The 14,149-nt window shown below is 44.3% G+C and overlaps 1 protein-coding gene across 1 annotated transcript; it reads right to left on the reverse strand.

Moving 5' to 3' along the window:
* Nucleotides 1-1,821: 1,821 nt before the first annotated feature.
* DCTN6 (dynactin subunit 6) lies at nt 1,822-13,181 on the reverse strand. Its single transcript, XM_066616086.1, has 7 exons — nt 13,097-13,181; nt 9,482-9,546; nt 8,003-8,108; nt 6,846-6,934; nt 5,590-5,637; nt 3,131-3,273; nt 1,822-2,098 (listed from the first exon to the last, which is right to left on the reverse strand). Exons 1-7 carry the CDS (start codon nt 13,138-13,140, stop codon nt 2,000-2,002), a joined length of 594 nt encoding a protein of 197 aa, XP_066472183.1. The 5' UTR covers nt 13,141-13,181; the 3' UTR covers nt 1,822-1,999.
* Between the last annotated feature and the right edge of the window lie 968 nt (nt 13,182-14,149).

The following is a 14,149-nucleotide window of genomic DNA, read 5'->3' on the forward strand; positions in this document are numbered from 1 at the left end:
GGGTCTGGTCTGAGGGCTGATTCCTCCTCTTGATTTACAGCAGGATCAAGGCTGTCAGGGGGGTTTCACTCTTAAAGAGGTGGGGTTATTCTGGGGAGCCAGTTCAGCTCTGCTCTCTGTCTTGGGGGGGGGATGTGCAAATGGAAACTGCTGACAGTTTCCTAGTCAGTTCCCCTGATTGCATGGCTTGTAAAAATGGGGCCGAGGAAGAGGGACAGTGAGGAAGGGAGAAGAGAAGGGGGCACATCAGGTGGCTCGGAAGAAGCAAATGCAGAGCTGTAGACTCTGCATGAAGACATAGCCCTCCGTCTCTCTCCCCCCATCTTTAAGCTATGATCTTTTCCTGGGAGTAAGCTCCATTGACAATAATGGAACTTACTTCTGAGTAGGCATGCACTGGCTTGGGCTCAAAGGCTGCCATCCTATGTGCACTTTCCTGGGAGTAAGCCCCATTGACGACAAGCATGGGACACGCTCCTGCTCCCTTTCCTGTCCTTTCAAAGACTACCATGGGTGGAGGAGGAGGAAGTGAGAGGCGAAGAGACCAGGCTTGGGGAGGCTCCTTGCCCAGGAGGAGGATGGAGGGGCAGGCAAGCTGAGCAGCTTTGTCAGGCTCCTTGCTCCAGGTGGGAAGCACGAAGTGAGGGAGCTGGTGGCGGGTCACCCCCCTCCCAGCAGCACCACTGCTGCTCCACAGTGTTCCTGAAACAGCCCTGACCCTTAGTGGCCCCACAGATAAGGCAAAGGGTTGATTCAGGAGCTATTTGCTGGGACAAATTTATCGCCCTATAGGCGAGTATCTATGGTAGATCCATCTCCAACACTGAGCAAAACAAACAGGTCCTTTACAAGGCAGAGAACAGCTGTAAAGAGAAATGGAAAGAGGATCACAAAAAATCCAAGGGGCTGGTTCAGTGGGTATAGACCCAGATTCAGTAATGTGGCAGCATCAGATGATCCCAGACATTTTACTGGGCCCCTTAATCCACATAGATCTAAGGGTACGGAAATACCATCAAACACACTGGACCTTAAGCACATGGCACTAAACATTTAATTCCTTCACTTATAACAAGCTTAAGGCCTCTCAACATTCTCCAGGTGCACCTTTTGTGCAGCTGGAGGAAAGAGATCAAACCCATATTAAGTCTATCATCACTTAATCAGGTTAAAGCATGCGTGTGCACACATACATTTTCACTGTTAACTGGAGTGCATACAGTGGATTTCTGAACTGCCACCAGGAGGGAAGCAATTCCAGGTGGTATATTTAGGGGCTCATCCTTGCATGGATTTTTGTCTGATAAGAGGCAGTATATAAACAGAACAAGCACTTCTACAATGCTATTCAGAAGCACTGATTTCAATAAGCATGTGTTTCACCCCTGCTAACTAGTAAGAGGCACTCTTTCAAGTGGGTGCTCCTCTTTTATTCAGCAGGGGGAGAGTAACTGGCCCACCTCCCCCCAGCAGTGTCTTTTCTAGTGGCTGTCTGCTGGTGTTCTTTTGCATATTTTTAGATTGTGAGCCCTTTTGGGACAGGGGGCCATTAGTTATTTGATTTTTTTTCTGTAAACCGCTTTGGGAACTTTGTTAAAAGCATTATTATTATTATTATTATTATTATTATTATTATTACTTCATCATCTCCCACAGAAATCAGGGAACTAGAATTGTTTAACTTGAACACCACAGGCACAATTCAGGCAATGTACCTCAATACTCATGAGAGTGCTTCACCTTTGTGTTAAGACACGCTTCGCTGCATCAAATATTAACGAAATTAGGAAGATTAGAGACAATGTAGATAACCAAGCCCACTGGAAGTAACAGAGAAGTTTTATTTTTCTTATTTAATAAATAAAATCAAGCTTGCACACTGGAATGAAGGAATTACCAAATTAGTGAAAGGGCTATTACTTGAAGAAAAGGATGCACTGAAAGCACGGAGGCCTCACTCTTATTGGAACCTTGTCATCATGCAGGAGGTCAAATGTGGTCAGCTTTTCACAGGAGTTGAAGTTGCTTTCATGGTCTTCTTAAGATGGTGATAGTTGGGCAAGATTTTCATTAGGAAGTCCAGTTGCAATGTTTGGGGCTAAAAAGAACAGCAGTGTTAGAAGAACAGGACATGAGGCAACACAGGCAGTTTGAGCTGTTGCCAAACTCTACTCTGGTAGTAGCACAACATACTGATCTGATCATTAGAGCTAAACTAAAAGCACCACTGACAGTTAGGCAAGGATGGCCAATCCAGCCTCCAGAAGATTTCCATCCAGCATGCCCCTATACCAAATCATATCCCCCAGTGGTTTTCTCCCTCAAGATCACAGGCTGAGAGCTTTAAAAGCTCACTCTCCCTTTCTCTCCATTAGAGACTACAATGGAACCACTGACCAAGTTCTCTTTAAGCATCGCTGTCACAAAAGCTACCTGCCTTGTCCGAGTTCACACCAAGGAAGAGGTTATTAAAGAGCTTGTTGCTTGTATTTCTGTTGCACCATCCTCCTACAATCCATTATCCAATATTACTCGGTCCGTGCAAACCATGGTTTGTCAGTTAGCTAGTCCTGGTTTGAAGTACATTCAATTTTATGCAATGTCCGACTCAAAAGGCTATAGATACAGCAGTTGCTCCAGCCCTGCACCATAAAAATTTGAGTGTTGGACAGATGAATACAAGACCATATATCGGAGACAAACCAGACATAGGTTTGGCATGATGTCTATATTAAATGAGCATAAAGTGTCTGAGTAGATAGTGCATTTTGTTTCTTCAGAAAACAGTCAGTGGTTCATTATTATGCCACTGCTACATAGTGAACTGAAACTGGAAAAAGAAAGGGAATCCCGGGATGATCCACCTCTCTGGTACTCATCTACCTTTGACTGACCCGCTTCCCTTGTTCTTGTATTTCTGCATCAGGTAATCATGCAGACCACTAGCCGTTACCTATACTGTAGCTACACTTCTGCAAACCTACACATTTTCAGAGCTCCCTGCTCAGACAGATGAGCTGAACCCAAGTCATCTTCCCATAACAAACTGGGTTGCCAAAATGCACACTGCCTCAAGGGAGTACAGCGTACTATAAAGATACTGTGAATTGATCTCTGCTCATGCACTCACTTGCGGCCGCTCAGTCTGCACTCGACGAAGACAATCTGCTCCATAGATTACTGTGTTCTCCGGAATTACTTCATAGGTGTTCACATTGCAACAGGCACCAATGATGCAGCCACTAGTCAAGATCACATTTCTACCCACATATGCTGCAAAGGAGTGCAAGACACACATTACCAAAATGTCAAAGAACAAACCACCTGGGAATCAAAGACAAACAGATCATCCAGCCCAGTGCCATACCTCTAGACCAGGGGTGTCAAACATAAGGCACAGGGGCCGGATTCAGCCTGCAGAAGTTTTTTATCCAGCCCTTGGGCTCCAAGCTGCTGAGCAGTGCTGAGGTGTTACTGCTGAAAGGGTGGCCTGCATGATAATTGGACTCTGCTATATCTTGAAATATGATCAAGTTCTGCATACTCTCTCTTCTGTCATTTGCCGCTAATGTGTTTCTAAGTGAGAAAAGTGCTTCTTTCTGGTTATGACCTGTTTAAATCACATCACTTCCGGCCCTCAGCATGCTATTCGGCCCACTGTCTAAAACAAGTTTGACACCCCTGCTCTAGACAAAGACAACTGCTTGAGAAAATTAAGACTATGACAGGAAAACAATGCATGTGGTTCCCTCCAAGCCCTTTGTAGCAATTTCTAGAATGAAACTTGCCAAGCTACCCCGCACTGGGCAAGAACCTGCAATTATATTTCCAGTGCAATTCTATGTATGCAAATATGCACAGGATTGCAGCCCCAAACAAGATGGCCCACTCTTGCCTTCATTTGTGAACAGACTGAGGCAAAAAGGTTAAGGCAGCCTCAGTCCTGTTGAAACCTGCTGCCAGATTCTGATCTTTCCCATCTTAATTTCACTTTCTCTCAAACAGCATTCTGGTCAACTTGTTGCCACAACTACCAGCCTTTGCTCTCATTTCTGCAAAGATCTGGACTAAGTGAAAAATGCCCCTTTGGAAGCTCAGGCATACAAGAGGATTGGTGTAACAGATCAAGTGCAAGGTAGTCTTTACTAACTGCAAAGTTGGCTTCTCCAAGGTTTTACTACATACATCATTTGTGTCTACCATAGTGGTTCTCAAACCTTTTAGCACCAGGACTCACTTTTTACAATGACAATCTGTCGCGATCTACCAGAAGGGATGTCATTAACCTGGAAGTGATGTTGTGGCCGGAAGTGACATGAACAAGCAGGAAAATTTTTAACACCCCCCATACAACAAAAATCAATTAATTAAGTTTGCAGTAAGTTTAAAAATTTACTTACAATAAAAGAACCCTCCTAAGCAGTTGCTGATCAGTTTAAAAAATTTCCCAAACATCCCAAAGGCTGCAATCCTATCCACACTTAACCTGGGAGTAAATCCCATTGACTATTATTGTTTAAAGCATATACATAGTAGCTTGTTAAAAGTACAGATCTGTAACATTTCCCCAAATGCAGTCATACAATATGACAGCATCAAGTCTAATATATAAAAAACACACTGAAATGTATGGGACCCACCTGAAATTGGCTTGTGACCTTCCTAGTGGGTCTCGACCCACAGCTTGAGAAACATTGGTCTACCAAAATATGTAGTCAGAGAGCCATTTAATAATTCTGTAATTGGCACACTCCCAATTAAAAAGATCCTATGCCTTTATACACCATTATTCACCCAGTTCCAATGTTGGTGATGCTTTACAGACCACCACCAACAAAGGAGACAGAAACCTGCTCCAAGCAGCTTGCAACTGAAATTTGAATAGGAGGGAAGGGAGACAATGATGGCAATTGCAGCTAACACATACCTGAGCTTACTTTCTACATGAAGACATTAAAAATATTCCAAGTCACTTCCTTGTCTGAAAATGCCATAGTGCAGTGGTTTTCAAGATTGGGATTTTGACAAGCAACCCCTGTGCATCTGCCAGAGAACACCAACAGACTGCTGAAGATCCAGGGTCATGTCAGATACTGGCTAGGTATATCAGGCCTCATTGTTACCTCACTTGAAGTAAGAGTGAAGCACAGAACACATCAAGCACTTTCCCTGTGGCTGTGCCTTTCGGGGGGGGAAGATTTGCAGTGACAAACAAGATGTCACAGGAAGTCACCTGCCATTGGTAGTCCTCTCACTGACACCCTCCCCCCCAGGATTCCCTTATGTTGCAGAACACCATTTAACACACTGCCTTATTGAAACACCCAAGGCACCAACACCAGAGTTGAAATTCTATGCCTTTAGAGACCAACTTCCAAGTTTAATATCTGACTGGATGTGCATTGCAGAATACTTTGAAGTCTTCCAATATTTGCAGACTCAAAGCCAGTTTCTCACGTAAGTCGTTCCATTATCATCAGGCATGAAAGTGGTCCTTAAAAGGGGTAGGGAAAAATCTACAGAGAGCACATAGTACAATGCAAGAATTGGAGACATCACATGACCACCAATGAAGTTTTCCTTGCTTACCTTTGGATTCAATTACATTGTTATCCCCTATTTTCATTGCCTGTGAATCTACAAGTCTTAGTTAAGAATATTTCAGTGCTTTTGGTTTGCATACTTCTTTCAGTCTGGATTCCTCTGAACCAAGTTCCTTTTGCAGTTCCTTCCTATTCAGGAAATACAACTCGGGCAAGTACTGTACATTGCTGTTTCTATAGCACAGCAAGAGTTAAACTGCTTGTCAAATGCAGATACCATCTTATAATCAGTTAGTTGACAAAAGGCCAACACAACACAACTGATCCACTTCAGCTAGATGTCACTTGAAAGTTCCTGGAACACCCATTATTGTAACCTTTAGTTTAGTCAGAAGGAGCCCATGGGCCCCAGAGGGTAAATTCTAAGGATTCCCCATTGCCTCAAAGCAAGCAAATATGTGGCCCTAGGTTTGACATTTGAGCAGTAGGTTTACTTTCTAGAGGCATAAAGATCATTCTGCAATTTCAGAAGTTGGTTGCCAAGTTTCTGAACAGCAGATCAAGGGACTTGGGAGGGGGGAGAACAACAGCATTAAGTAAGTAGTGCAGTTCCTAAGAATGCTGCTTACATCCGAACTACAGTTATTGTGCTCCAATCCAGCAAGCAGTTATAGATGAGGCATGATGCACTCAACTACTCTCAGCAGAACAAGTTAGAAATAGTTGGAGCATCCAATCGTTGTTCATGAAGAACTTCAACTGTGAAAGAACCCCTACAGCCACAAAAGGTCTTTTAACTCAAGTTCTGCAGGCATAGGCAGAACAAGCATAGCGAGTTTAAGAGAACTCACAGCTTATTTACCAGGACACCTCTTAATGCACAAAATGTCATTGTATCATGAAGTTTAACCCGTTTTAAACTGCCTTCAGGGCTTGGAACTCCCAAGAGCTGATCTATTTAACTTCAACAAATCAAACCTCTAGGCCTCTTAACCCAGAAAGCTAAGCAAGACAGAAGTCACTGCCCATAATATATGCTTCCTTTCATGCAAGGGAACCCCACAGATGTTTTTATTGTACAGCCTGCCACTTTCTAAGCAGACACGCATCCTCTATTATTAGGAAGATGTCCTATTAAATGTGACTAAACTGCACTAGAGGAAACCCCTGGTTACAAAAACCAGTAAGAGATGGAGCATCACTGGAATGGTTCTTCATTACTACAGCATTCTCTAGCCATTTTTTTCCGGTGCAGATATGCAGCTTTCCCCATATCTTAAATACTGGTCTTCAGAAGGATACAACAGCCAACTTCAAACACGTTGTTGGTACCAATAATCATTGGTTTGGCTTCTACATCTTCTGTATCAGGGGTGATGTTTTCAGGATAGCTGTAGAAGGAAATATTTTACGTTAAAAAAAAGACATCCTTATTGAGAACCAGCTATCTTTGGCAACAGTAAAGGTTTTACAGTTAAAAATTAAAGCATATGCATTAGGACAAAGCTTATCTTTCCATTTCCAGAGGACAAACCTGTTTTTTCTGGAGTACTGAAGCAGAAACAAACTTGTAAGAATGCTTTGGCAAACAAACGTGCAACAGAATTTTGTCATTAAGAATAGCAACATCAGGAAACCAGAACATTTCAGTCTCTGAAATCCACCTGCCGCAGATTTTAAAGAGACAGTCCTTCAGCAGAAACCGTCTAAAGGAGATCAGATTGTGGAAATGCTGAATTAGAATTTACAAGACCGAGCACCACCACAGGAGGTCTGAATCATGACAAAGGCTTCCTTCATTATATCACACCAATGCCAAGTCAATTATCACTAAACATAAGCTGTCACTCACTTACCTTCATAATTTTAAATTTGTTACAAGATCAGCCTCACTTCATTTCCACTTGCAAATTCCCTCTGCTGTTTTCAATTTCTCTTCTATGCTCACTTCTAAAGATTTTCCTTCATATGTTGCCCACAAAGCTTATGCTGAAATGGCCTCCAAGATGTCAGAAAACTGTATTTGATGTTACAGAACAATATGGCAACCCCTCCTGAAGTTTTTACCAACGTTTGAACTCTTTGATTCATGAAGTGAATTGTGAACTGAAGTTCTCCTGCTTATTTAATACAATGCCATTAGTGTGCGTAGCACATTACAAGAGAGAACACATTTTAATGGAAGAATTTTTCTTCTTAGCTGTTGTATAAACTAAGTTGTAATACACTGACACTTCATACAGCATCCCAAAGAGGTTCAGTTCACCTTATGCAAGTTTAAATGTAATAGTGGAAAAGGCAGACAACTAAAAATCTATTAAAAATAGAAGTAATTTCTATTACGGTAGTTTATTGCATTTAGCCCCGCAGCTCTTGGTGGCAATTACTGCAACTACATTGGTTCCTTGGCAATGCCCTCGTTAATGACACTGATGTACAACATACCAAATGATACTAACCCATTTATGATAATTGCCTGTTCTTCTATGAGGTTACCTTCCCCAATCACTATTGGTCCAGCTTCTGCAATAATCCGTGCTTTGGGGTGAATCACTGTCCTAGGACCTGTGGAAGAGACCATAGCGCTGAAACAGGAGTAAACGTTATTTGAGGTATTTCAAGGAATCAGATAATCTTGATCAGGAGTCTCAACTGAAGACACCGATTTGTCTCCAGTACACGATTGCCACATTCATTACTCTATAAGGAACCAAAGAAAAATCTTCAGATATCTCACAGTTATATACTCAAGAGACATCAACCACATTTTCAAGCACTGGATAAGGCTTTTCATGTTTCCTGCAGCGAAAGAGTATTTCAGACCCAGTGCAATTCCCTCCCTGCCCCAAGCACCTATTATCTTTCTCACAAATGGCCTGTTCAGATTATCTTCTCCCCAAGTATAGTGGGGAACCAAGATTGCTTTCCCACTCAGCCTCATGGCATGCCTGTTCCCCACCCCCAGGCATTTATGTATAGGTGTTATGTTCACATAAATGCACAGGCACACACTTTAACACAATGATGCGTAGGTCCAAACAGCAGAACGTACGTACTACATACTGTTTGAGAATTGACTGTGCAACTTTAGTCTACAGTAATACATCTCACAACATGGAGGAGCCATTCCAGAAAGTTGGGTGCTGTGTAAACCACACTATTAAAATTATGTCTATGAGACAATAAACTGGTGCTAACTGGCCCCAGGCTTCCCAGAATATATTGCTCCGATTGGTTAAATACCTGTTAATCACGCTGGGACAAAGAGAGCTGTAACAAATCAGTCCTAAAGGAAGCAGCATTATGGGAGGTATTACTGTGCACAGATTGGATTTCATGCAGATAACCTTATTCAAAAGTTACACCCACATGTGGCTGTCCAGCATGACAGCAAAATAAAGTAAGAAGGTATTATATGCTCACTACACACACAGAGAAGCTCATCTAGTCTGGCCTATTTTAATCAGGTCCTTTTTTAAGAAGAGACTAAGTGATTTTAAAGCATTCTATGATTACAAAAATTACCTATAACAAATGCTTTTCACACACTGCTCCCACCCACCCCATGTTCATCTTGAATATATTCAAGGTTTTAAAATCTGGTTAAGAATTATGCACACACACCAAGAGTAGGGGTGGGTTAAGTTTTCAACTTTTAAGGCTCCTGGACCTTTAACAATTGTGTAGCAGGGATTTCAGCAGGTGCAGCTTGTCTTCTCACAGAGTTGGAAGGTTGACCACCTCTGATCTACAGCATCACTCTTGTATCCTCATCACTACTTCTGCTCATTCCAGCTTTGAACAAGTAGCCCCAGGGCCTTTTAAGTGATTCATTATCATCTATTATCCAAGACATATCACCTCAAATGCTTTTTTAGGTTCAGAGAGTTGTTTAATTAACCTCCAAGGTGCCAGTAGTAATAACAGCACACTCTTACCAATGGTCACATCTCCCTTGATTTCACTCTCCACACAAACAACTGCTCCAGGAGCAATCTTGACACTGGAAAAGAAAACATCAGCAGAAATGAAAACAATGCCTGGTATTCCTAGCCAAACAGACACATGTGAAAAGAAGTCCACCCAATTAATTTCAAGGGAACATACTGCCCAAACAAGCATACAAAGAGTTCTAAAGCTATACAGGCCAAGTTATTGAAAGAGCCAACCTGAATTCCCACAGCAAAAAAATTGCCTTTCTCCTACAGTTTAATCTAGAAAATGTTCTCCACCTGTTGTGACAAGTGCCCCATTTGTGACCCAATTTCCTGTATTTTTGGACATTTAACTCTCAGAAGTTCCTGCGCAAGTTTAGCAATTTTTGAGTTGCTGTTAAAAAAATTCTGCAACGGTCTTGTTCTTTGTCTAGAAACTCAATTATTCCAAAAACATTTGCTGGATATGGCTTCAGGGTACAGCTTCCTGTGCAGGGCATCTTTTCTGCTTAGCAACAGAACTACCACTAGGTAGCTAGCAGTTAGACTCTGGCAACTGCCCATCTCCTCTAAATCCAGATGATTAAAAGAGAGAAAATGTATTCACAGATATGCTTCTCAACATTGGTTCTTCCACCCTCTTTGGAACAGTGGATGAGAAAGGAAGCTAGCAAGTCCTAGATCCATAAGGAAACTGCTGTGGCTGCTCATTACTTGCATCTGAAATCTTTGATTAGTAGTACATGGCACTTGCCAACACATCTTGCACTCTGGAGCTGTAAAGTTTCACATTAAAGAGGCAAGCTTTTCTGGAGTTATGCCTAGAATCTGCAGCTCCTTTGCTTTGGAGAAGAAACAAAGGTGACAGGATCCCAGGAATCTCCCTTCCCTTGTACCAACTTTACACAGTAACCTATAAGTTGCTGCATCTCCATGCTCTTGCTCAGTCTTCACCTGACTCTTGGCATCAACCCTAAAATCTGCCTTCCATCTCTCCATTGCACTGCTGCCTAGTTTCCTCACCTACATTTTTGTTTACCCTTGTTGCTTTCTCAGTTATCAACATCAGCAGCCACTCCCACTTGCCTCCCTCCTCAACCCTCCCCCCATACCATCCTGCCAAACAGAACTCAGTCATCAGCAAGAGTGTTAAATAACTTTTCCCCCTAACAAGGCCAATTCCATTGTTTCAAATGGAAAAAGCTTTTCTTTTACATGTTTGATATAAGCACCATTTGCCAGGAACACAATGCCCCCCCCACATAAATTAGGAGCTACCTGTACCAAGATCTCCCCCCCCCCCCCAATTTTTCAGCCACTGGTCCAATAAAGGGAAAGCAGAAAAGGGTATGGGTGTACTAACCATGAGGCGCTAACCCCTTGGTCAGCCTGCCTCCTCCCAGGACTCATGCTCTCTGCCATTATTTGCCTCCCTTTTTCCTGACACCAGTGTACTGACATTTGGTGGTGGTGGGGGTAAGCAGCAAGTACCTTTTTCTGGAACACCACACATTCATGTCATGTACTTTGCTTGTCTTTTCAAATATCCAGCATAGGATTAAACAAGGAGTAACATAAAACCTGGCATGAGTTCTAAGCTGCAGTCCTAACTCTAAGTTACCTAGGAGTAAGTCTGAGTACAACAGGACTGCCTTCTGAACAGTCATGCATAGGATTGCACTGTTACAAGATATCTATACATTCCAAGGTCAACCTCTCAAGTTACACAAACATCCAAGACATCATTTTTGAAAATATGCCATTATGTAATAGTACATTTGCCTCAGCTGTATGTTTGGAAACATGCATCATTCAGATGTGTACATACAAGATAAACTTAGCTGCAGTGCCTTGCCAAGTACACACTCAATGGCACACCCACGTCAAAGAAGGGGTTTTTAAACCCAATTGGTCAGTCATAACCTTTACTGGCGTATATAAAATAGCCGTTGCAGTTACAGTTTCAAATACAAGTCATAATAATAAGAGTTAACTATCCCCCTGTACTCCATATCTTCATCTGCTGCTCTTCACCACTAGCTCCAGGAAGGCAGCTACCTTTTCTACCGAGCCTGGGGCATTAATGGACAGGATATATCTTAAGATCTCACTCTCCTGGCAATTGCCCTTCTTCTTGGAGCACAGCACTGGGTCTAAAAGCTTCAAACGGGCTGCATAACAAAGTGGGCAGTACAGGATCATATGGGCAAGCAATTCAACTTCTCCCAGCTCACACACAAGACACCTATCATAATAAGGGATCCCCTTATATCTGCCATCTGTCACAGCCGAGGGCCCTGCTGTCAGTTTCTGGTGCAGGAGAGCTTGAACCTGACATAAAGCAGAGATACTGCTGTATTGACTAAGAGCCCAAGCCTATCCAACTTTCCAGCGCTGGTGCAGCCACAATGCAACCTTGAGGTAAGGGAACAAATGTTTCCATACCTTGAAAAGGCCTCTGTGATTGCCCCACCAACACAGGATGCAACATGTGCCCCATTGGCACAGCTGTACTGACACTGGAAAATTGGTTAGGATTGGGCCCTCAATCAGGAGAGAAAGGCAGACCCCTTTTGCACCAGATCTAGCCAATTCACAGGTTTTATACTGCCTGCCAATTGCAAGAAGTGGCATTGCTGAGCCCCTAAGGCCTTCTGTACGTGAAAGAAGGGCCTCAAGCAAATGCTCCTAGAGCACTACTGTAAGTAACGTGTAAAATCAAAGTACTTTTGAGGATTCATCTTGCCCTGGGAGGGCCTAGGTGAATGGCACTTTCTGACAGCCCACAAACACACACAACACCTATCATTATAAGGCAGTGGGTATGCCTTGCGCCCAGGTATGCCCTGGGGTATGTATACCCCCAGGGGTACTTGAAAAAGAATTGAAAAATGGCAAGAGGCAGGTCAGTATCAGAATACCTTGCAGGGCTGGCATTAGAATGACTCGCAGGGCTGATATAAGGGGCACAATTTATGGAAATGGGTTGCCGAGGGGTACACAAGTGAAAAGATGCTGGGAGCCACTGTTGTAAGGAACTCCCTTGTAACCGTCATCAATCACCCAATTTGTTTTCCCTCTCAAAACCGAAGGGAGAGAGGGGAAGAAAATGACAAATCAAAATAAGCAATCAAAATTAGTGAGCAACCCACAGACAGCCCAGTCCTCTGTGTGTCTCCTCAGAAGTAAGCCCCATTAGTGTCAGTGGGGTTTACTCCCAGGAAAGTGTGGGTAAGACTGGGCTTCCCTTTTCTTCCTACAGAAAGCAAGAGCAGGAGCCACAGAAAAGGCTGGAGCAAAACAAAAACAAGCCGCAACTGCTGCGGCTCCTCGAGACCAGATTCGGTGCAGCAGCACAAGCCTTTGTGGGCTGCAGCCCACTCTGTCAGCTGCACCAGGCAGAGGGGTACAGAGGGAAACCGAGCATGTGCAGAGCGTCCCCAAGCCCAGAGCCCACCAGACAGACACAGACTGCTCTGCTCAATGAGTAGAACGGCTCAGCCACTGTCATGGGGAGACTAGCGCCTCTTGCGCTCTGCTGACTCAAGCTCTGCCACCAGCAGAGACTCTCAGCGCCCCCGCCCCCCAGGCAGCCACCACCAGGCCAGGTCGCCTCACCTCTTCTGCACCTTCTCCGCCATCTTTTCCACCCCGGGATCCATAGCTCGGCTTGCGACGAAGCAGCCTTCGGAGAGTGCGGTAGAACGAGCGAAGGAGGAGAGCGCCATTTCCGGATCGATTCATCCGGCACTCGATTGGAATGCACTCGGCGAATCAACCTTTGATAAAGGACACCTGGGCGGGGCTTAGCGCTGCTCTTCTCCAATGAGAACACAGGAAAGCGGACGGCCCCGCCCATTCCCTCCTCCCGCCCTTCCGACCTTCTCCAAGCGCACGTTCATATTCTCGCGGTATGGAAATCTCGCGGTGTTTCCATGAGAGAGCAGTGGTTCATGGTCACAGTGGTGCTAGTAGAGTTCAGGACAGGAGCTTGGGCTGGGGCTGCGTTTAACCCATTGGTGCCCAGGCAACATTTGATTCCTGTTGCGTATATGCAACGTTGGGCAGAAGCGGCTTTAATGACAGCCCCCCTATCCTTAAATTCATCCGGTGCAGAGCCTCTTGGGTGCTCACCTGTGGAATTTTGGTCTGACGTGTTAGGGGCACTGATGTCCCCCACCGGAGATGGTGACGCTGTCCGCAGCCTGTCCCCCAAACACTTCATAGGCCTCGCTAAATAAAAGTTTGTTGTGAAAGCGCAAGTGCCAGCACTGCGGTGCAGTGAGGAGACTGTGAAACTTGAACCCAGGACCCCTGGGTTTGAACCCCCTTCACCAGCGCAATCCTATGTACGTTTTCCTGGAAATAAGCCCCACTGAACACAGCAGAACTTACTTCTGAGTGAGGGCTGTGGCTGACCGTGACTATCAGTTAATTGAACCTACTTCACAGGGTTGGTGTTTAAATGCAATGAGCTATACAGTGGCGCAGTCAGAGGGAGCGCAAAGCACTAGGTTTTGCAGGGAGCCTTACTACTGACCCCTCCACTTTGGAGCCATTCCGGGCGGTGGGAGCAAAATGGCCTCCCTCACCCAGAAACGCCCCCCCATGCCCTCCCGCTACCCTCTCCCACCCTTTGCGCCACCTGATGCAAACCTAACTGCCTCAGCC

The sequence above is a fragment of the Tiliqua scincoides genome, chromosome 2 (assembly GCF_035046505.1).
Source record: "Tiliqua scincoides isolate rTilSci1 chromosome 2, rTilSci1.hap2, whole genome shotgun sequence".
Taxonomy (NCBI): Eukaryota; Metazoa; Chordata; class Lepidosauria; order Squamata; family Scincidae; genus Tiliqua; species Tiliqua scincoides.

What these genes read in the sequence shown, in the direction of transcription:
- DCTN6 (XM_066616086.1), bottom strand. Translation starts at nt 13,140, where the DNA reads ATGGATCCCGGGGTGGAAAAGATGGCGGAGAAGGTGCAGAAGAG. An exon ending in CGTGTTTGAAGTTGGCTGTT is followed by an intron (nt 5,638 to 6,845) that starts GTATCCTTCTGA and finishes TAAGACTTGTAG; the next exon opens with ATTCACAGGCAATGAAAATA. An exon ending in TGCAGACTGAGCGGCCGCAA is followed by an intron (nt 2,099 to 3,130) that starts GTGAGTGCATGA and finishes TGTTCTTTTTAG; the next exon opens with CCCCAAACATTGCAACTGGA.